This window comes from Melanotaenia boesemani, chromosome 22, assembly GCF_017639745.1.
Source record: "Melanotaenia boesemani isolate fMelBoe1 chromosome 22, fMelBoe1.pri, whole genome shotgun sequence".
Lineage (NCBI taxonomy): Eukaryota > Metazoa > Chordata > Actinopteri > Atheriniformes > Melanotaeniidae > Melanotaenia > Melanotaenia boesemani.
In genome coordinates, this window is record NC_055703.1 from 25,468,132 (window position 1) to 25,489,974 (window position 21,843).

General features: G+C 43.6%; 2 protein-coding genes across 5 annotated transcripts; one reads left to right on the plus strand and one right to left on the minus strand.

The window, feature by feature from the left end:
- Window positions 1–970: 970 nt before the first annotated feature.
- Window positions 971–11,820, minus strand: LOC121633469 (kunitz-type protease inhibitor 1-like). Its single transcript, XM_041975534.1, has 10 exons — window positions 11,308–11,820; window positions 9,905–10,065; window positions 9,601–9,742; window positions 6,353–6,523; window positions 6,231–6,266; window positions 6,026–6,154; window positions 5,896–5,946; window positions 5,612–5,782; window positions 2,879–2,944; window positions 971–1,655 (listed from the first exon to the last, which is right to left on the minus strand). The coding sequence occupies exons 1-10, from the start codon at window positions 11,702–11,704 to the stop codon at window positions 1,474–1,476; spliced, it is 1,506 nt and encodes a 501-aa protein (XP_041831468.1). The 5' UTR covers window positions 11,705–11,820; the 3' UTR covers window positions 971–1,473.
- Window positions 11,821–15,728: 3,908 nt separating this feature from the next.
- On the plus strand, window positions 15,729–21,031 carry bub1ba (BUB1 mitotic checkpoint serine/threonine kinase Ba). Of its 4 annotated transcripts, none has more exons than XM_041975511.1 (15): window positions 15,729–15,797; window positions 16,597–16,650; window positions 16,781–16,956; window positions 17,103–17,224; window positions 17,335–17,429; window positions 17,507–17,607; window positions 18,037–18,105; window positions 18,173–18,418; window positions 19,019–19,144; window positions 19,442–19,542; window positions 19,915–20,067; window positions 20,146–20,282; window positions 20,369–20,522; window positions 20,606–20,721; window positions 20,855–21,031. In XM_041975511.1, the coding sequence occupies exons 2-15, from the start codon at window positions 16,637–16,639 to the stop codon at window positions 20,955–20,957; spliced, it is 1,713 nt and encodes a 570-aa protein (XP_041831445.1). In that variant the 5' UTR covers window positions 15,729–15,797; window positions 16,597–16,636; the 3' UTR covers window positions 20,958–21,031. The 4 variants fall into 4 exon arrangements, with proteins under 4 accessions (XP_041831445.1, XP_041831441.1, XP_041831442.1 ...); XM_041975507.1 differs by having other exon boundaries at window positions 15,733–15,829; XM_041975508.1 differs by having other exon boundaries at window positions 15,733–15,829; window positions 17,510–17,607.
- Window positions 21,032–21,843: the final 812 nt, after the last annotated feature.

The following is a 21,843-nucleotide window of genomic DNA, read 5'->3' on the forward strand; positions in this document are numbered from 1 at the left end:
CTCATCAGACGAGTCTCAGCCTGTCAGAAGACAAAGATACGAACACAGAGAGTTCAGCAGGAAGCCGTCAGCTGCCAGCTCCTTTGGAAGTAAAATCCAAGTGTAAAGATGGTTGAATGTGAGAAAATAAGTTTCTGTGCTCAGTTCAGTGTCCACTGATGGATGATGCTCATGTGGTCCATTTACAAACACAGTTGACGACAACACATGATGTGGGCTCCAGGGTTGCAAGATCTCATTATTAGTATTTTTGAATACGAGTTTTCATCATGTGACATTTAGCTTCTTCAGCAGATAAACCTAAAACCCTAAGCACTGTGTTTAGGGACATAGATGAAGACTGGATGGATCCAAACTTCACAGTGGCAAAGGGGGAGAGGATGTGAGCATGAGTTTTAAGGTTGGAAAGTTACATAATGTGACTTTAATCAAGCTACAATCTGTAACTTGTACACAGGTACTGTACATGAATCGCCAGACAACAATGTGGAACATATAAACATGAACTTAATATTCTGTCTGCAACTCAAACGCAAACAATAATCAAAATATGGTCGTATTTACACCAAGTTCACGGGTTAGAATTTGGCTGTGCACATTCACATGAAGTGATCAGATCTGAGTATTTTCACATCTGTACCAAGAATTGTCCCCAGATTACTGGATCAACCAGGACATGTTGGCACAAGCTCAGAGACAGGATTATAAACTGTATTTCCCAGTGCCTCTCAGTACCAATAAGTTCATTCAGAGATCTTTGCCTGTACGTTTTGAAGCTTTTCAGACTTCAGACAAGTCCAAAAGTAAATGACCTGGCTCCCTTTGAGAAGGTAAGTGTGAACATTTAAGGTGAACTTTCAGGTTTCTATATCTCTTACAGCAAGCCGCTTCTGTAAACATGTTTTAATTCCAGTTGTGGATCCAGATGAGACTCTGAAGCCCTCGTGGGTTCAATTAAACTCCACACAGATGATTTCCATCTGGATTTATTTCACATATCAAACATTACAAACAGACAGCAGAGCTTATTAAAAACACATTTAATGTAATATTTACAGACACATTGTGCTTTAAAACTAGTAAAACCTGAGACCCAAACACTGACTCAAATATATTCTGAACAGAAATTCAAACAGGACAAACCTGCAGAAACCCAGTAAAAAAAAGAAACAGCTCAGTGTCAGAAATCTAAATGATCCAGCCTGATAAGCTTCACTTTCAATCATTTCAGTTGATCAGAGAAAAAACGGACAGGGCTGCTCTGACTGGGAGAAGAGGTGAATTTATCTGTGAACATTAGTTCACTGCTGACACAAATCATCTCATAAATAAAATCCACTGTTAATAGTCAAAACATCAGGAGGGCAAACAAATACAACAAATGAACTGTGGGACATTTCAAACAGGGGTCCGAAACGGCAGCTGGAACTGCAGGTGGGTCGCTATGGTAACGGCAGTACCGTGCTGATGACATCACACAGGTTTGGTGGTGCTGTTGTAAACGAGCGTTTCCTGTTCTGACAGAGCCACGTGGGCGGGTCTTGTGGAGACAGAATTTTGGGAGCGTTCCTTCCGCGCCCGCATGAAGCAGTAAGCTGTGATGGCCAGTAGCACCAAAATGGCCACCGACAGCAATACAGCCAGCGTGACGTTGCCTAAAGATAAAACAACAAGATCACTTCCTGTCAGTACACACACTTGTAACTGAACAGAACCCCACAGTGTTAGAACCCTGGCACACTACCATGATATTATATACACTGCCTCGTCTAGTACTACTGTCCTCTCTGGTACCACTGCCTTGTCAGGTACTACCGTCCTCTCTGGTACCACTGCCTTGTCTGGTACTACCGTCCTCTCTGGTACTACCGCCTTGTCTGGTACCGCTGCCTTGTCTGGTACTACCGCCCTCTCTGGTACCACTGCCTTGTCTGGTACTACCGTCCTCTCTGGTACTGCTGCCTTGTCAGGTACTACCGTCCTCTCTGGTACCACTGCCTTGTCTGGTACTACCGTCCTCTCTGGTACTACCGCCTTGTCTGGTACCGCTGCCTTGTCTGGTACTACCGCCCTCTCTGGTACCACTGCCTTGTCTGGTACCGCTGCCTTGTCTAGTACTACTGTCCTCTCTGGTACCGCTGCCTTGTCTAGTACTACTGTCCTCTCTGGTACCACTGCCTTGTCTGGTACTACCGTCCTCTCTGGTACTGCTGCCTTGTCAGGTACTACCGTCCTCTCTGGTACCACTGCCTTGTCTGGTACTACCGTCCTCTCTGGTACCACTGCCTTGTCTGGTACCGCTGCCTTGTCTGGTACCGCTGCCTTGTCTGGTACTACCGTCCTCTCTGGTACCACTGCCTTGTCTGGTACTAGTGTCCTCTCTGGTACCGCTGCCTTGTCTAGTACTACCGTCCTCTCTGGTACCACTGCCTTGTCTGGTACCGCTGCCTTGTCTAGTACTACTGTCCTCTCTGGTACCGCTGCCTTGTCTAGTACTACTGTCCTCTCTGGTACCGCTGCCTTGTCTAGTACTACTGTCCTCTCTGGTACTTCTTTGTAAAAAGGCTGAACTGTGAATCAATTTGGAGGAAATTCAGACTGCTGACGTCCTTCCTGAATTCAGTTTTTTTACCTGAAGAGTAACAACCTCCAACACAACACCAATCACTATTTCAGCGCATCCACCAGTAATGTCTGAATACAGCAGCATGGAGCAGCTGGTTTGACCACAGATATCAATATCAGCACTATGTATGGCCGGTTGATCATTGGTCCGATCAGTAGCTGATGTTTGAATTTAGTTCCTTTTATTGTTTTATATTTACTGGGGAAGCTGTAGATTCAAAGTGATCATCCTATAAAATATTTAGGAGTATACCTGAGTCATCTGCTGGGTCGTCTGTCTCATAACGGTCAAACATCCCTCTGGAGTACACATTTTTCTCTGCAAAAACACAGACAAAAAGAAGAGTTGTTTTCATTTTATTTCTGTTTTTATTGTACAGCACTTTGGTCAGCCACGTTGCTGCTTTTAAGGTCCTTTATAAATAAAGATGGTATGGAAAAATTCATGTATGATTCCACCAAGGTTTTGTTCACATTTGGCATCAGACCAGTTCAATGACAACAGCAACACTGATTAAAACTAAGTTTCACACTTCTCTGCTATCGAGGGGCTTTTCTCTTTTTCCAAAATGAGTCAATGCCCATCAGAGCTGATGGAAACAAATGGTGACCACACAAACCAGTAAAGATTTGCAGTATATTCACTGAAAAAATTGAAACAACTACTCTCTCATTAACATGACTGATGTGAATCAGACTTTAGTTTACACAACTGCAGAGACAATACTGGACTGTGTGACACTATATTCTGTTCACTTCTAAAGTTGGATGTTGGAAGCAGTTCTGACGTCAGATAGCATCTTCATAGATGTCCAACGGTACTTGTGGGAAACAAAACAAATCGTTCTGTTGGTTCTGGTTCAGCCTCTCTTATGGCTTCTGGATCTGAACCTGCCCACCAGGTGACCCAACTGTCAGGTGATGGAGGGAACATCACCTTCAACTAAACAGTCAGACTCAACTATGGACCATGAATCAGTTCATCATCACAGTATCAATATAAACCATGTCTTCATGTCTCCGACAGAAACCTGTCTGTGATGGTGGATAAGTGGTTCTCCTCCTGTCCATGCAGCAGCTGTCTCTGTCCAACATGATCACACAATCTTGCAGTGATACTTCCACAGATGGTTCAGAACCAGATGCTGCAGAAGAAGGGCTGTTAAAATCCTAAATTACTCATCCCACCCAAGTAACTGAGCTCAGGCTGCTGAACTCTGGGAAACGGTTTTGCAGCCTGAGATCTAAAACAGACTCTGGAGGAGCTTTTACCCTCACTCCATGAGCCTCCTCACCCACAATTTGAAAAAGCCCCACCATCACTTCATTGTAGTTATCATATGTTCACAGTTTTTACTTAAATATTATGCACTGTTGTTTTATAACTGGTCTCCATAATTACTGCAATACTAGCACCGTTTTCTCCGTTTCATCTATACTGACTCAGCAGAATACCATCTGCTACACTTTATACTCTTGGAGATTCAATATATATACACTTCTATAACTGCATTGAACTTCAAATTTTACATTTTAAAAATATTTTATTCGTATTTTTGTAGCAGTTTTTACTGGTTGCATGAAGAGATGGGCCACCTCAATCTCTGCAGAACCTGCTGTTTATAACTTGCGGTGTCTGAGTAGGGATCACATTTACTTGATTTCACAATTAATCGTAGTGTTAAATGACACAATAAATTAAAGATCCCTCAATGTTAGCATCGTCCAAGTAAGATTATATCTGCACCATATCGGCAGATCAGCGCAACTTTAAACGAACAAAGTTCCACGACATCTGCCTGCTACTGCTTGTGCTGCTTTTCTCTTTGCTTATAAGTTGTAAAAGTGGCGTGCCTGAGTGGAAAAGGACCACTACGACCAGCACAACTGTCACAGGTTCCTGGAGGTAGTACCAAGGTTTCTTTCTGGAGGTTAAAAAACATGTCTCTATTAGCCACCTCTGATTCTTAAATGTTTTTTTTATCCATAAGCCTACCCAGCTTTAGGGAGCTACAATGGTTACGCTAGCCTTGGTCAGATGTCATAGTAGTATTTTTCAACACCACAGTTAGGTTGTGGATAAGGAGAATCTTAGTCCTCTTCGATCTGTGATTAGAATAGATCCTCTTCATGCAGCTACCAAAGAGCCATATACTTCCATATCCATCACATGCTGAAACCATGCTAGGTTTTATGCTTTTATTAGCTAGCTTCTCGCCACAAATGATGCATTCTGACTGAGCACTTTGATAAAACCAAAGTTAAGGTAATGATCAAGCCTCATTATTATTTTTGTTTGTTTAGAGATTAATCATCTGCACTGTAGCATTATCAGACATGGTCCATTAATCAAGACAAAAAAAAAAGAAAAATCAAGGTAACCAGGACAGACATGAAGTACTCCACAACCACTGGTGTTTTTATGCTCCCAGTATGCCAGTTCCATGTAAACAAAACTTTACAAACAAACAAAACAAAATTATATTAAAAAGAAAAAAAATCTTGGAGATTCAGGGATCCCAGGTTAGGAACCACTGGATTAGAGAAATCTCCCTGGTTCTTCTGTTTGCATGTAATGTGTGTGTAGAAAATAAGTATTTTCAGGTTGCAGAATTAATTCATAGTTGTGGATTTGATTTCTACCTGTTCTTGTTGTTGCACTTTCAAATCTAGAGATTCAAGTTACAAAACTTATGTCTTTATCTTAGCTCCATATGTCTGTGGCTCCACAATTGCAGAATGAGTAGGGGTGGCCCTCTCTACAGTCAAAAAAACTCCTAACACCCTGAACTCACACTGAGTCTGGACTTCCGAATCGGGTCTACCTGTTCCTGTAAACGGATTTAAACCAGACTGCAGGGTTCTGATGGGCTGAAACTTCAGTGCTGGATGAAATGGCTGAATGTAAAGATGAACAACAGATTTCCTGAGTGGGAGGCAGCCATTTTGGATTGCGATGTACGGGTCAGAGGTGTGCTGTGCATACCCGTCACTCCTTTGCACGCCTCACTGCACGCCCCATCCTCCTCAAAGTTGTTTTCGTTTCCGTCACAGCCGCCGTACGTGAAGCGGTGGCACTTCCTGTTCAGGGGGTCGTAGTACCAGCGGGTGAAACTCGCCCGACACGGACCGGTGACGGGCAGGTCTGTGCACCGGGCTGAGGAGGAAGAGGAGGAGCTGTCAGACTTCAGCTTTTTACCTGAGTAGTCATATTTGGGAGGGGGGCGGTTACCATGGAAACTTAAGGATACTTGAGATGAGGATACTGACCTTTCCTCTGGTTCACATCGATGCTCAGCAGCTGGTTGAAGGTTTGGTTCACTGAGGAGGAGGAAGAGTGTTACACTCCGTGTGTGTGTTGTGTCATCATGAGGTGTGTGTGTGTGTGTGTGTGTGTTACGTTTGTTGCAGTGATCCTCGTCAGATCCGTCGCTGCAATGCGTCGTGCCGTCACACTCTAGACTTCTGTCCAGACAGCAGCCGTTTCCACAGATCAGCTGATCGGGATCACACTCCACGCCACACACCTCTGAACACACACATTTATCCTGAGCGTCCTGACTGTGCAGCGGAGCAGATGTGAACAAGTGCATTGTGGGACTCACCTGCTGCAGGCAGAGAGATGCTCCTCTGTGATGATACTTTGGAAGGAAAATACAGAAATCAGTAGCAGCAGGTGTGTGTATGACGTCAGGTGTGTGAATGCGTCGTCAGGTGTGTGTGCTACCTGTAATTCCCGTGCAGGCTGCCTTACACTCTTTTTCGGACAAATAGTTGTTCTTGTTGGGTGTGCAGCCTCCGAACGTGAACTGCTCACAGCTGCCTGCCTCCACGTTGTAATGCCAGCGAGGGAACGCCGCGCGACACGGGCCGACCTTCAGAGGAGCCAGGCAGTACACTGAGGGAGGACAGGTGCATGACATCACTTCCTGTCTCCACTGTAAGATAAACACGCCTGCCACTGTGGCTCAACAAATACATAAACCCACAGCTGGGTGTGTGGCTACAACTGCAGGGAGTGCCGATATGTCAACACTCTGGTTACCATGGAGACGTGGTATTTACACTGTCATTTCACAATTTTTACAGGTAACAGGGCTGACACGGATTAGAGCTGCGGTTAATTATCAGCGAGTTGTGTAACTATTGGCTCAAATCAGTCATAATGATTTTATGGTTGTTAATAAATGCTCACAAATAATTTTAAAGTTTGTAGCTGGAAATCAAGTTTTGCTCTGTTAAAAAAAAAAGGAAAAAAAACATGTCTGAGCAAATTTCTGCATGTTTAACAAAAACCTGTATTTTGTAAAAAACAAAGACAGGAAAAAAGAAACAGATGAAAAACAGGAAACTGCTAAATTTGGCATTTTAAACCTGATTGGATCAGGTTTATCCAGCTGTCCAGTCAGAGGAGGGGTTGTTTGTTGGTTGTACATGACTGCTGCAGGTTCTTAAAGACGCACTACAGAACTTTGGCTAAGCCAGCATTCATCCTGCATCCTACCTGCACGGAGATCTCTCCAACCAGTAAAACGTTGTTGTATCACATGTTCGATTCCTTTCTTTCTTTTCCCCTGTTCCTCCAAAAATGTGCGTTTCTTTGCTGAATCAGCCAAGGCACACGTTTCATACAGCCGGTGAGTTTATATCCGCTCGCTAGCATGTGATACGGTGCAAAAAATGAACTGCTGCATTGTCACATGCTGCCCCATGAGAAAAAGCTGTATAGTGCATTTTCTCAGAGTCAAGACTCTGCAGTTCCAGAAATGTACATAAAAGAGGTCACTGTGCCATCAAAAAAATCTGAAACGCAGAGTTTTAAGATTGAAATACGTTTTTAAAGTAGCACTATGTAACTTTCTGGTCTTAAACCTCTAAGGCTCCGTTCACACTGCAGGCAAAAGTGACTCAAATCCACGTTTGATCCATATGTGACTCATATCAGATCCTTTTGTTACAGTCTGAACAGCACAAATCAGATTTTTTTCTAATTCAACCCGGGCCACTTCCTAATGTGGTACAAAACTGGATACATATCCGATCTTTTTCAAAGAAACCTCAGTTTTAATGGTCATTTCACATTTCATCCACCTGTTATGTCACTGAAGTGAGACAGTTGTCAGAATTTCACTTTATGGATCTGCATCATACGCCAGAAGAAAAGAAAAAAAGGAAAGAGCAAGAGATAAGAAGAGTAATCTTTCGACTGATGTTTACTCTGATGGAGGACAAAATAGTCGTCGTTAGGGGCGCCAACATGAGAAAATCTGTTCAGTAGTTCAGTAGAAGGGCTTTAAAGGGGAGCAGATTTTAAAGAAGGATGATGGAGCGACTACTTCTGCGACTCAGGTGAGTTATAATTAACAACAATGTGGGAAATAAGGTAAAGGTTTAACACTCTGTCCCGATTTACAAAATAAAATTAATCACACCCCTAAGACCCTTTTTGGTCTCTGGATCATATTTAAAACTACTAAACATGAAAATAAGTATCATTGGAGGTGAAATCATTAGCTCCTGTCTTTGTTATGTACAGCAAATGTAAATTTACTTTTTCATACTTATGACTATAAATTCCAGATTATTTACATATCATGTATTTTTGTACACAAAAATGGCGAAAAATGTGAATTTTAACCCTTAAAATCCTGCTAGATCGTCAGCACCCTGGAGAACTGTCACTTATATCGTCACCAGTGTCTCAGGAAGGGTTGTTTGCAACGCTGTTTAAAATCCAGCCACAAAATGTAGTTTTTACTCAGAGTTATATGGTAAATCCACAATGATCAAACCTCAATAACACCATTATCACATTTTCATCATTAAAGATTGGGATCACCTCTATTTAGACCTGGACATGATGATGAAGCCACTTCCTGTCAGACTTTCCACCAATCAGAGAGCTTAGATTGACGGTAACGTCCAATCAGGAGCAGCCAAAGATCAAGCAGTGAGCAGAAAGTTCTATGTGTGTGTGAAAAGAAGAAAAATAATGCTCCTCTATGGCTGGAATAAAGCCAAGAAGACGTTTCTGATGCACGGTGGCGCCACAAAGCAGCTGAGCTGGAGTTGGTTTAGTGAGGATAGCAGGTAAATAGTAGCAGGAATAACTGGAAATGAGAAAAAAGTGGAAACATGGAAATAGTTTATGTTGTGTGTTTGTTTCAATAACAATATTTTTTCTCCTGACAGCCAAGACTTGAGAGAACGATGAGATGAGAAAAGGCTTGGTCACTGTTGATCTGTGTGTTATTTCTACAAAGTTCTGTTAGTAATAAATTCTGCTTTCTTCTTCTGGTCGGCCTTTATGCTGCTACATCTATTCATACATTCATTTTACATCATTTTACCTCCCAATCTGACAGCTGAGAAACATCATGACTGATGCTGACTGGGATTAAGAGTTGATGGTATATGTGTATTTTTACATAGTAAAACAACCATCAGAAAGACTAAAAATGGCTAAATTGTTACTTTATTTCCAACATTATCATAAATTATAGCCCATAGTAGAAGTCGCATCATCATCCATCTTTATGATCTTCAGTGTGCTGCTGTGGTCCCACAGATGTTTACTAAAGCATTTCTTTTTACAAACACAGATCCTTTTTTCCAGGAGCACAAACTTGTATTGTTTACAATAAAACTACTGAAATTCATCACAAATCACAAAATCTTCAGGATTCTGACTTGAGCCAAATGTAAACGAGTCTAAACACGCTGAAACAAGTCAAGACGAGACCTGGATGATCCGGTTTGGTTTCTGCTGAAAGACTGTGTCTGTTTGTGTGTGTGTGAGAGATCCAGTCCGACCGGTCTGAGAAGGCGTGGGTCATCAGTTTGAGACACAAACAGACTCATCAAATCAGCTGATCCTCTTTCATTAAACGGATCAATAAGCTGAGATCGAAGAACAGAATCAACAAGCTGGATCTATACTGATCAGAGGGTTAAATTTCCCCCATGAGCACTCACAGCTGGACAGCTCCTGGCTGAGGACGAGGACCCTGACCTTGGCGTCGCCTGTTTGGTCTTTGGAGTCGGTGACGGTCAGCTTGAAGATGTAGGAGCCGGGCTGCAGGTTGGAGAGCTCCACCTGGTCAGGTAGATCTGTTTTCTGCAAAATCCCAGTAAAAACATCAAGACAGCAAGAGGTGATCACAAGGGTTCACCTGCACACACACCTGTTCAGACGCAACCTGCCAGCTTTTACACTGCTGTGTTTGTTGTGGTTAACAAGGCAGACTGAAGGGTGGAGGAACACTGATGGAGGTCTTACCGCCATCTTGACGCTGTCATTTCCGCTCTGCAGACTCCATTTGTAGTTGGTGATCTTCCTGTCATCCAGGGCCAGACTCTCGATGCCATTGAGGGTCACGACCTGCCCTGGCTGAACGATGACATCGCGGCCTGCATTGGCGATGGGCGGAGCCTTCTTACCTGGAGAGACACGGTGAAGTTTTGTGATGGAGAAACGGATTCAGGATGATATAATAACCCAAACTAGGCCACATGATGCAACACTGATGTTTAGACAGCCATGAAGGAAACTAGCTGAGGACCAACATGACGATGGTGGTCCACAGGAAGGAGCCAGTCAGAGTTCTTTATGAGCTCCAACAACAGTATGAGATTTTCAGCAGGACCTCCAAACATGAAACCAGGAAAGAGACCATCAAATAAGAGACTGATGTCCTGTGAAGTGAGTTTTCACATCAGACAGACGTTGTTCAACTGTGTGAGGACACAGAAGATGGACATGCCGACAGGTTTGACACTTTTGTCCGTCTCCTGCGTTTACGCGCATAACTTGGTCTGCTTTCGGGGGCCTTGCAGATCCATCGCTTGACACAGCAAAGAAACAATACCACCGGAAACCACAGGGTCAGTGTTAAGCAGCGAAACAATCAGAGAAAGGAACAAGCCAGAGAAGAAGAAGAGGAACAAGAAGAAGAGACGACGATGACAGCTGTAAAGATGGCAGGACGTTTTGACGGAAGTCTGTAAGTGTGTCGGGTTTACAGCGGTGCATTACCGCCACCAACCGGTGTCCCAAACTGACAGAACGCAGACCTGAACTCTGAACTCAGCACTGCCCACTAGTGGTTAGACGTTTCATGGATTTTACTTTAAACTTAAATTTAACTTTTTAAACTTGATCATATAAAAATCACTTCTTGGATGTAATCAATCAGTTCAGAATCAGTCTGAATTCACCAGAATGGGCTCATACTGGTTTTGGATCTATTGAACGTTCTATGATCAGCATGTGCTGGACCTCCACACAAACTTTAACCCTCAGACTAAACCACAAATCAACACCAATAAAAACATGATCGATAGAAAATAATCAATTAATTCCCCTTAATGGATCAGTCAGAGCAGAGAGCTGATCTCAGATCAGACAAGTTCCGATCTGGGATCTTACCAGTTCCAAACCGGGATCGAACAGGTACCGATCCAGGATTTCAGAGGTTCTGATTTTATATCGGACATGTTCTAATCCGAGAGTTTCTGAATCTTCCATCTGATCCCCTTCAAACTTTTGTTCTCGCACCATTTGCTGATATTTTATGTCCAGTTGACATTGTTGTGAGAATTATTCAGCCCCCATCCCACCCCACCCACTCCACCCCCAGTCAAACATTTCCCAGACACGCCCCTGGACGACTGCAGTCTTACCTGGTCCCTTCAGGTATTTCTGAAACACAGTGTCTCTGATAAAGCTCTGGTACCCGTCCTGGTTCACGAACCGGCACACGAAGCGGTTCCTGTAAATGCAGTCGAACATGACGCACGTCCTGTCCCCCGTGGCGGCGCGTGGCTCCAGCAGCGCCAGGTTGCATTTCGGATCCCCACAGCAGAGCTGCTCGCAGTCCTCAACGGTGGGAACGTGCAGGGTGGTCAGCAAAGTCGCTCCGTAGCGCACCGCCTCCTCCGTGTCCAGCACGAAGTCGCCGTCACCGCGGCGGAAGGTGTCGCTGCACTTGTCCACGTCCTCCGCCGCTGCGCCATGGTGCGTGAGGAGGAGGAGAAGGAGCAGGACAGAGGAAGAGGATAAAAAGGAGGACTGACGCATTTTCAGCCGCTGTTAGGCTGAATGTTTCAGTGAGAAACTGTCCGAAAATCTCGCTGCTGTTTGTCGTCTCACTCCGCGCGCTCCTCAGGTGTGTCTCACCTGCTTACTTCCAGGAAGGAAAATAGACACCCGCCCACAGACACCGAGACTATCTCCTCTGACGTCACCCAGATGCGGCCTTGCCGACAGGTGTGATGAGTTTCAGTCAAACGCTCAAACACCAGCATGCAAATCTCACGTGCACGATTCAAATTCATAAAGAGAATAACAAAAATAAGTTTTAAAAAAGAAAATAAACAAACACTGATCCGACTCTCATTTCATCCTTGTTTATTGTTACTTATGTTGATGTTCAGTTAACCTGTTTAATCCCACTGGCCGTCTTATTTTATTTATTTATATTTACTTTTAGAAACTACAAGTGTTTTGACGTTGAGCTGCTCAATCATGTTTTAAATAAAGAAACAGACTTTCTCCTCTAACTTGTGTCAAAACTTCACCTCTCTACTACTAATCAGGCTTGCACAACATTCAGAATTGAAGTGAAAATTTCACCTATTCATTTCTTGAATTGGACGCGCTCCGATTCAACTTGAATTGGAATTTGAAACATTTTGTGATACATAAATAAATATATTTAACAATATCTTTTTTTTAACCACAAATCAACGTTGAAAACATACTCTATAAAACAGGTCATTGACATTGTAATAACTTTCAAATTGGGGAAAAAGATAGGACAGCACTTATTTTTCCCAGAATACCTTGCTCTAGTCTTCAACCAAAGAACCAGGGCTGTTTTGTACTTTTTTTGTTATTATTATTTATTTTATTTATTTTTTTATTTTTTTATTTATTTTGTAATTACAGCAATATGTAAAATAACACATTTAAAAGGACATTTGTGCTCGTTTATGTTGATGAAGCGATTCCCACAACCAATGGAAACCACAGATCATTCTGCACTTCCAGCTCTGTGGTTCCTCAAAGGTTCCTCACATTTCAAACACGACCTCCAGGTGAGTGTACAGACTTTTTAACCTCTTTCATTTTATTGACCATGACACGTATTTCCTTATTTGGTTGATTATAAACCAACCACATCTCTCGGGTCATCAGCGTCGGGTCTATTTTCTGTTCCCAGAGTCAGAACTAAACATGTAGAGGCAGCATTCAGCTTTCACGCTTTTCACATCTGGAACAAACTCCCAGAAATCTGCAGGTCTGATGAAGCTCAGCTGCTTTAAATCAAGGCTGCACATCGTAGCACTTTGTTCAACTTTGTTGTTTTTAAAGTATGTTATAAATAAAGTTGCAGTTGTAGTAAAAACTTTTCTGTTTGCAGCATTTTATCAAAATAACTGTTAATTCATCACATTGTAACTTTTTTATCTCACATTTTATCTATTTGAGCTTTTTCTCTTTTTAATTACTTTTAATGTAGATTTTTATGCTTCTTCTGCCACCTGCTGTAATGCTCTTAATGTGAAGCAATTTGATTTGTCTTGTAAATGCGCTACACAAATAAACTTGTCTTTATTTTCAGTGGAATGGAAACTTTTCCAGATCTGATACATTAGCGCCATCTGTTGGCTGAAAGTCAGAACTTTAAATACCCTCAAGGCTCCTCTTTGTGCTGTATTTTTCTGTTGAACTAACCCATGTTTAAAGATGCTCCTTAAACACCTGAGTCTTTAGCTTGCTTTTAAAAGTGGATAAGGACTCTGCGGATCGGATGGAGTTTGGTAGATCGTTCCACCACTGGGGGACAACCTGGACTTGGACCACAGAGCCTGAGAGAGTAAAGACACATGATATAAACTTTGTTTCTAGATGACAGCAGAGCTTTAAACAGATCAGATCCACTCGCCCCAGACCCCCAATTTCCACCGGTCCCGTGTGTGCTGCACTTACCACGGTTTCGTTCCAACCGCTGCATACCACAACATCACCTGGATGCAGTAACAGGCGTCACGTTTAATGAACCTGACACTAGAGCTGAAGAATGGAGGTAGAAATGTTCTGGTCTGGTCATAAAATCCATGAACTGGAGGAAAATGTTACACCTTCTGTCAGAAGTGGAAGTGGACCAACATAACGACCCAGAACATGCCAAATGCATGCGCTGAGTCGCTGCCATGTGATTGGCTGATTAGATTTTTGCGTTAACAAGCAGCCGAACATGTGTCATGTGTGTATATATATATATATATATATATATATATGAACACAGTGAAATGTGGTGGATTAAATAACATAAAATCAAAATAATTAATTTTGCCAAGTCTGTACACACAAACAAGGAATTGACTCCAGTGAATTTTGCTCTCGTTGTACTTTTAGCACAGTACAATGTACTTTTGGGCAGCATGGCTCAGTGGGTAAAGTGGTCATCTTGTAGCCTGAAGGTTGCTGGGTCGATCCTCGGCCTGTCGAGCTCATGCTGAGGTGCCCCTGAGCAAGACACCAAACCCCACACTGCTCCTGATAGATCGTGGTTGAGCACCTTGCATGACAGCTTCAGCCATCCGAGTGTAAATGTGTGTGTGAATGGGTGAATGTGATGTATGATGTAAAGTGCTTTGGGTAAAAGTGCTAAATAAATACAGAACATTGACAAAAAAATAATGAAAAATAAAAGTAAATAAAAATAGAAAAAAGAAGCAAAATAGATACAACATAACATTAACATAGTATTTACAGGATGAGGTAGTGCAGCTATGCGCATTTATGTGGAAATATGCATCAGCGTGGGATATTGTTCATCAGGGTAATGGCCTGGGGGAAGACACTGTCTCTGTAACTGGTGGTTTTGGCATACAGCGCTTTGTAGCACCTACCAGACGAGAGGAGTTTAAAAGTTTTTGTGCAGGGTGTGTAGGGTCTGCAGAGATGTCATCCACCTGTTTCCTGACCTTGGACAGGTACAAGTCTTGGATGGAGGGTAGGTCAACCCCATTTCTCTGCAGACCTGATTGTCCTTTGCAGTTGGTGCCTGTCCAGTTTGGTGGATCCAAACCAGACAGAGATGGATTTAAAGAATACAGACTGGATGATGGCAGGGTAAAAAGCAGCATCTCCTGTGGCAGGTTAAACTTCCTGAGCTGTTGGAGGAAGTACAACCTCTTCTAGACAGAGTCTATGTGAGGAGTCCACTTCAAATCCCGAAGGATCGTGGCTCCCAGAAACCTGAAGGTGTCTGCAGTAGACACTGTGTTGTTGAGGATGGTGAGGGGGGCAGATATTGAGGGTTTTCTCCTGACGTCCACGGTCATCTTTACAGTTCTGACTACAGTCGACCAACTGTTCCACCTCCTGTTTGTATGCGAACTCGTCCCTGTCCCGGATCAGGCCGATCAGGGTGGTGTTGTCTGCATACTTTAGGGGTTTCACAGAAGAGTCCCCAGAGGTGCAGTCATTGATGTAGAGAGGCAAGAGCAGTGGGGAGAGGACACAGCCCTGGGGGGTGCCAGTGCTGACAGACTGAGTGCTGGATGTGATGCTCCCCAGCTTCAGCGGCTGCCTTTAGTCAGTCAGAAAACTGGTAATCCAGTGGCAGGTGGAGATTGGCACTGTGAGCTGGGTGAGCTTCCAGTGGAGGATTTCAGGGATGACGGTGTTGAACGCTGAGCTGAAATCCACGTACAAAATCCTCCCATGCGTCCCTGGGGAGTCGAGGTGATGCAGGATGTAGTGCAGTCCCACATTAACTGCATTATCTATCAGGCCATAGGCAAACTGCAGGGGGTCCGTCAGGAGGCCTGTCATGCCCTTCATATGGCTCAACCCCAGTCTCTCAGAGGACTACATGGCCACAGACAATGAAGGCAACAGACTTGTAGTCAAAATATTAACAGTGTGTGATTCTTCAAACAGTAAGAAGATTAAGAACATGAAATGTTCAGAAACTAACAGCTAAAACGTTTTTCCCCTAAACGAGTCAATAAACTGTTAAACCTGTCAGCATGCAGTATTCCTTATCACCAACAGAGGCGCTGTGGTGTTTGTGACTGAGCGGATGTGACATCAGAACTTGTCCTGTCAAACTGACCAATCAGAGGTGCCGCAGGAAATTTAAAACGGCTTTACCAGGGAATTGTTAAAAAGTTATTTTCTTAACTTTACGTGAGTAAACAATGTTTCCATGTCTTTTTTGTGGAGCAGGACATAATTTTTATTTCTTCACTTTTGTGTCGATGTTTAATAACATTCAGCGGTTGTGTTGTAGCGAAATGTAGCTAACAATTTCACAGAACTCCGTTAAAAAACAGTCAGATTTTACAAAAACCTTGATTATAAGCAGTGCTTCGATAAACGAAAACACCATTTAAGGCTGGAAACGAAACATTTGATCTATCGTTTAATACGGCTGAGCTACAAACAACAAACGATATGTTATTAAGATAGATATAAAAGAAACATGCTGATAAACGTGACATCCTTCAGTTTGTATTAGCCGCTGTTTGTGCCAATTCAATTAAAAAACAAACTTTAATAGACCCGAGGGGCAATTTAAAAGGCAGAGTGGAGAAGCGTCGTGATTGAAAGTAAAATAAAGTAAAACATGAGAAGAACAAATGTAAGAAAACAAAAAGGATAAAAAACCGGTTCATTGAGCCTCGCATGAGAGTTTTATCATTCAGTGCTAAAATAACACAAATATGAAACAGCAAAAAAAAAAAAAAAAAAAATAGTTCTAGACAAATAATGTACGTTTATTTACTCCTACATGAGTTTATTTATCTGTCAGTTCCCTGAACAGTTTGATCAACACTGGAATAAATCTCTGCCACTGAAACACTGATGTGATTTTGATGGGTTTCTGTGTGTGTGTGTGTGTGTGTGTGTGTGTGTGTGTGTGTGTGTGTGTGTGTGTGTGTGTGTGTTTTCAGTCAGGTGACTGTTTCCTGCCTGACTGACCCAGGTGCAGTGATGGAGGAGTGTTCGTAAGTGTGTACCCCAATAGAAATCAATAATCACATTAAACTAACTGGAGTAAATCGTATAAAATACAAAAGTTTTGAATTTTGCTTGACTAGATTAAATAAAAATGTTATCTTCCAATATTGATTTCAGGTCAGTAAATCATAGTGAGATAGATAAGGAAATGGAGGCGTGTACTCACAAGGACGACGGAGGCAATCAGCAGAGTGCCTACTGCAAAAATCTTCTGATGAGCGGAGGAGAGGAGATGAGCTTTGAGGAGTTGAGAGCTGAAAGTTACAACCAGGGGAAGCAGAGGGAGATGGAGGGTGCGTTCACTGACCACGGGACATTCACAGACTGCATTGGCTAACTGGGTGTTCAGTGATGCATTCACTGATTCCAGGATATATAAGTGTTTGTGGTGAGTTTCAGATCTGTGTCGATGAGATGTTTATTTGTTTATTTCCTTCAGAAAAGCTGAGACGACTAAAGCAGGAAAAAGAGCAGCTGAGTCAGGAGCTGGAGGCGAAGAGGCTCTTACTGCTGGGGAGGAGTCAACAACTCAGTCATCACAGAGGGACTACGCTGGATACTGTGAGTACTATAGCTGGTGTGTAGTACCTCACGAGTGATGACATGTCTTTGATCCTGATGTGACCTGTTGGAGCCGTCTGGGACCTGACATCAAACATTCTGTCTTACAGGACTCCTCTCAGGTCAAGGTCCCAGGTCCACCTACTGCTGCTGCCTCCTTTCACATATATGTTGACAGTCAGTCTGCTGCTGCAAAGCCTGCTGGGTAACAAACATGCAGCACATGTTGACGTCTCCATAGAGACCAGCTGTAACAGACCTCATCATGTGACTCTGATCTAGCAGGAACAGTGAGGCGTCACCATTCGAGCTTCCAGACGACGTCTTCATGCATCCTGATGAGAGAGGGCTGTCCGTGAAGATCCAGTTTCCTCCACGGCCAGGTGAGCCCACAAGCCCCGCCCCCGAGAGCCAGCTGAGCTCTAAGACCCTGCCCTTGAGGGCCTGGAACCACCTTCAGACTGAAAAGATTAGTGCTTGCTGAAACATTACGTCATTAATCGCTCAGTTTTGTTTTGTTTTTTTCTCATCATGGACGATGAGACGTTTATCCTGGAAGTGAAGAATCACAAGATTTTCCAGTTCTCCTGTGATTTTGTGATCTCGCGGATCCAGCTAGGTGGAGAGAACTCGTGGTCGTTCCGCGTCTGACACACTCTGGTGTGAACTGACCCGCCGCGGCGGTCGGAACGAAACCGCGGCGCACACGGAACCGGTGGAAATTGGGGGTCTGGGGCGAGTGGATCTGATCTGTTTCAAGCTCTGCTGTCATCTGAAAACAAAGTTTATATCATGCGTCTTTACTCTCTCAGGCTCTGTGGTCCAAGTCGGAACCCAGAACACAAACCCGGATTCTGCTGCACAGAACAGAACCTTTAACGGTGAGTTTGTATCGTTTCATTGGCTGAAACTTGTTGAATCATGGCATGAACATGTGACCATTCTCAGGTCAGCCAGGGGAGGCCTCCAAGGACCTCCAGGCTCAGCTGGACCCTCACCCCCAGACCCTCTCCCAAAGTTCTGTCACCAAAACCAGAGACCAGTTGAGTCCAATAGAGGAGACCAATGTGGAGGCTGGATCCTTGAGCTCGCTGGGAGAAGTCTCTGCTGAAAACCACAGCTCAATGGAACAGCACCAGCAGGACCAGGACCAGATCCAGGACCAAGATGAGATGGATCAGTCAGCCTCATCTCGTAGGGAGCCTCATATGTGCTGTTTTTTCATACATGATGCATACATAGCTGAGTAAATGATACAAGTGTTCTACCAGTTTTTGACAGCAGGTGGTGCAGTTGTACCTTTAAGTGGGATTTTACATAAATTTTAACTATAAAATGAAATTATTTCACATCCTAAAATCATCCGATAGAGACCCCGCGCAGGTGTGAGCGAGCTCTAATCCAAACATGATCCAGCTCTGATCCAGACCAGATCCAATTCTGATCGAGACGAGGTTCAAACCTGAGCCTTTTCTGATCCAGATGTGATCTGGACCTTATCTAGACCTGATCCAGACTTCATTCGGGTCTGATTGAGCTCAAATCCAGACTGATTCTAGACCTGATTCAGATCCAATCTCTGCTCAAAGCAGTAAGATTTCTGACAATCTAGCCCCAACTTCTCGATCTAAACAGATCAGTGTTACTACAATCAATCAGTTCTCTGATTTATCAGCATTAAAACTCCTCCTCTCAGCTCATTAAAAATGATTGATTTCTATTAATCATTACGCTTTAATTATTCTCTAATCTTTCATAGAAGCTGTTCTGAGGTCATTCTGGTTTCTTCTGTAGTTGACTGCTGTGATCCGCACGTTCGCCGACGACTGTTGCAGCTTTGTGATGTCACTTCCTCTTCAGACTTGCACTCAGAGCCCCGCCCTCTTCCTGCTGTAGAGGAACGCAGCTTTCTCCGTCTAGGTACCGCTTCCTGACTTGTACACGTAAACTCAGCTAAATGGGTTCAGTGAAAATGTGTCGGAAAGAAACTAGTTTTCTTCCATGTTGACAGTTTCCTCAGAACTTACATTTCTGACGGGTTTTGGTCAAAATAACTCTGATACAAAACAAATCTTCCGATTTTACAGATCTGTTTCCATTCATGCTCTACTGCGTTGTGTCTATCTGTCCTACAGCTTCAGCTCAGATATAAACTGGACTCCAACTGTGTAAATATACCTTGAAGTGGGTTCTTACCACTGTATCTTTGTCCACTAGGGGGACATGTGTTTCATATCCTCTCCAGAGTTGTGGATGGAAGCAGTTTCTCCATCTTTAAAGGCTCTACAGACGACGACTCAAAAGACGTCCTCATCAAGGTGAATCTGCAAATTCAAACATGACTGAAAACTGTAGGGACGTGGACTTGGTCCTACGGTGTTGGAAGTGGACTCGGATGAACAGTGTGGGGTTTGGACCAACAATATGTGTATCGTGGACTTGGTCCTATAGTGTTGGGGACGTGGACTTGGTCCTATAGTGTTGGGGACGTGGACTTGGACCTACAGTGTGGGAATGTGGACTCGGACCTACCTATAGTATTTTGGACGTGGACTTGGAACAACAATGAGGAGACTGTGGACTTGACCATCAGTGTTGGGACCTCTGAGTCGGACGCTGACTCTGTGTCCATGTTTGTCGTACCATGTATGGTGGTATGGGCTGGTATCAGGTGTGTCTCCCTGCTGCAGGTGGACAGCTGCACCGTCCCCTGGGATTTTCACCAGTTTACGCATCTGAAGAAGAACTCACCAGCTGCTGAGGGACTTCCTCTGATCAGCTGTTTCCTGTATGAAGACGGTTGCATCACTGTCTACACCACGCCACCGGATCACATGTTCACCGTGAGTCTTGAATATTTACAGGTGAGGAGGTAGAACTGAATCCGTCATGTCCTGGTCAACTTTGTGTTTGTGCATCAGGAGCTGACCCAGAGCATCGCTGGTGACCTAGCGGTTGCTGTAAAAGCCCTCGGCCTGCTGCAGCTGGTGTCTCAGCTGCACTCCTGCAGGCTGCTGCACGGCGCGCTGCATCCCAGCATCCTCAGCCGGTGTCACACGTATGTCCCTATGGGAGGAGGGGAGGGTTACAGAGAGTCTGTTGTCGTTCTAAAACTTTAACTTTATGGTTTTCTCACCACTGCAGAGGCTTCCTGGACCCCGACTTTGTCTTCGCGATGGATTGGTCATCCTCAGTGAACCTGGACCTCCAGCAGGACATCACGTCGGTCCAGCAGCTGCCGTCAGCTGAGACCTATATCAGTCTGGGTCTTCTGGCGCCAACTGACCCTCCACACCTGGTACAGCCTGTTTTTTCACTGCACACCGAACCTCCGTGGTGAGATTGGTAGACACTAACCCATCCCCCGTCTATACCTAACAGGTGGACCTGCTGGGCGTGGCCGAAACTGTCCACATCCTGTTGACCAACAGCATGATGGTTCCAGTGAAAGATGGCGGCCGCTGGACGGTGGAGCGGTTCAGAGAAGATGAACCCTGGTACTCACACTCCCTGTTAAACCCAGTATATCTTTAGGATTATGTAAACTGGGTTATCTGGCAAACTCGATTTATTATAGCTTAACTTGAGTAAATCCCACTCTAACCTCAAGCTCGTGTTCCTGTTCTCCAGGATGCGGACAACGTTTTTCCAGTCGCTGCTGAACGCTGGGGATCGCTCATCTCTGTGCATCCTGTCAGAGCTGAAGAAGCAACTATCTTCACTTTTCTACTAAACAGTCAGGAACTCATTCTGCTCGTCTTTGTCCTTATATATGTGTTTACAAACTAAATAAAGAACACTATGTTTAAACGTTCTGCCTGTGTTTGTGACTTATTCAGTCTATTCGGTGTAAGTTTTATGGCTTACAAATGTGACTTAGATCATCTCAAACTAGCACTATATAACTTTCTGACCTTAACAAAATGATGTGATGGCACAATGAGATTTATTATGTACATTCCTGGTTTCTCCGGGACTTTGCACCCTCACTTTACAGCTGACTTTCACTTCATGAACCTGTCACATGCCAGCAACTGGATATCACCACACTGGCTGATTTGAAAAAAACCCATCAGAACAAGAGAGAAAAGGAAAGAGAACAAGACATAAAATCAAGTCAACATTGAACTGACTTTTACACACTGGAGAGAGCTCAGAAAAGAGATGGGATGCAAGATAAATGCCAGAATAGCTATTGGTAGGGGGCACGTTGCTGAGAAAATCTGCCAGTTTAGTAGTGCTTTAAACATGGGTTAGTTCAACAGAAAAATACAGCACAAAGAGGAGCCTTGAGGGTATTTAAAGTTCTGACTTTCAGCCAGCAGATGGCGCTAATGTATCAGACCTGGAAAAGGGCCATTCCACTGAAAATAAAGACAAGTTTATTTGTGTAGCGCATTTACAAGACAAATGAAAGTGCTTCACATTAAGAGCATTACAGCGGATGGCAGAAGAAGCATAAAAATCTACATTAAAAGTAATTAAAAAGAAAAAGCTCAGATAGATACAATGATATAAAAGTTATAATGTGATGAATTAACAGTTATTTTGATAAAATGCTGCAAACAGAAAAGTTTTTACTGCAACTGCAACTTTATTTATAACATACTTTGAAAACA

What these genes read in the sequence shown, in the direction of transcription:
- LOC121633469 (XM_041975534.1), bottom strand. Translation starts at nt 11,704, where the DNA reads ATGCGTCAGTCCTCCTTTTTATCCTCTTCCTCTGTCCTGCTCCTTCTC. An exon ending in CAGCCAGGAGCTGTCCAGCT is followed by an intron (nt 6,524 to 9,600) that starts GTGAGTGCTCAT and finishes GTCCTCCCTCAG; the next exon opens with TGTACTGCCTGGCTCCTCTG. An exon ending in GGCGTGCAAAGGAGTGACGG is followed by an intron (nt 2,945 to 5,611) that starts GTATGCACAGCA and finishes GTGTTTTTGCAG; the next exon opens with AGAAAAATGTGTACTCCAGA.
- bub1ba (XM_041975511.1), top strand. An exon ending in GAAGCAGAGGGAGATGGAGG is followed by an intron (nt 16,957 to 17,102) that starts GTGCGTTCACTG and finishes TATTTCCTTCAG; the next exon opens with AAAAGCTGAGACGACTAAAG. An exon ending in GGATCAGTCAGCCTCATCTC is followed by an intron (nt 18,419 to 19,018) that starts GTAGGGAGCCTC and finishes TTTCTTCTGTAG; the next exon opens with TTGACTGCTGTGATCCGCAC.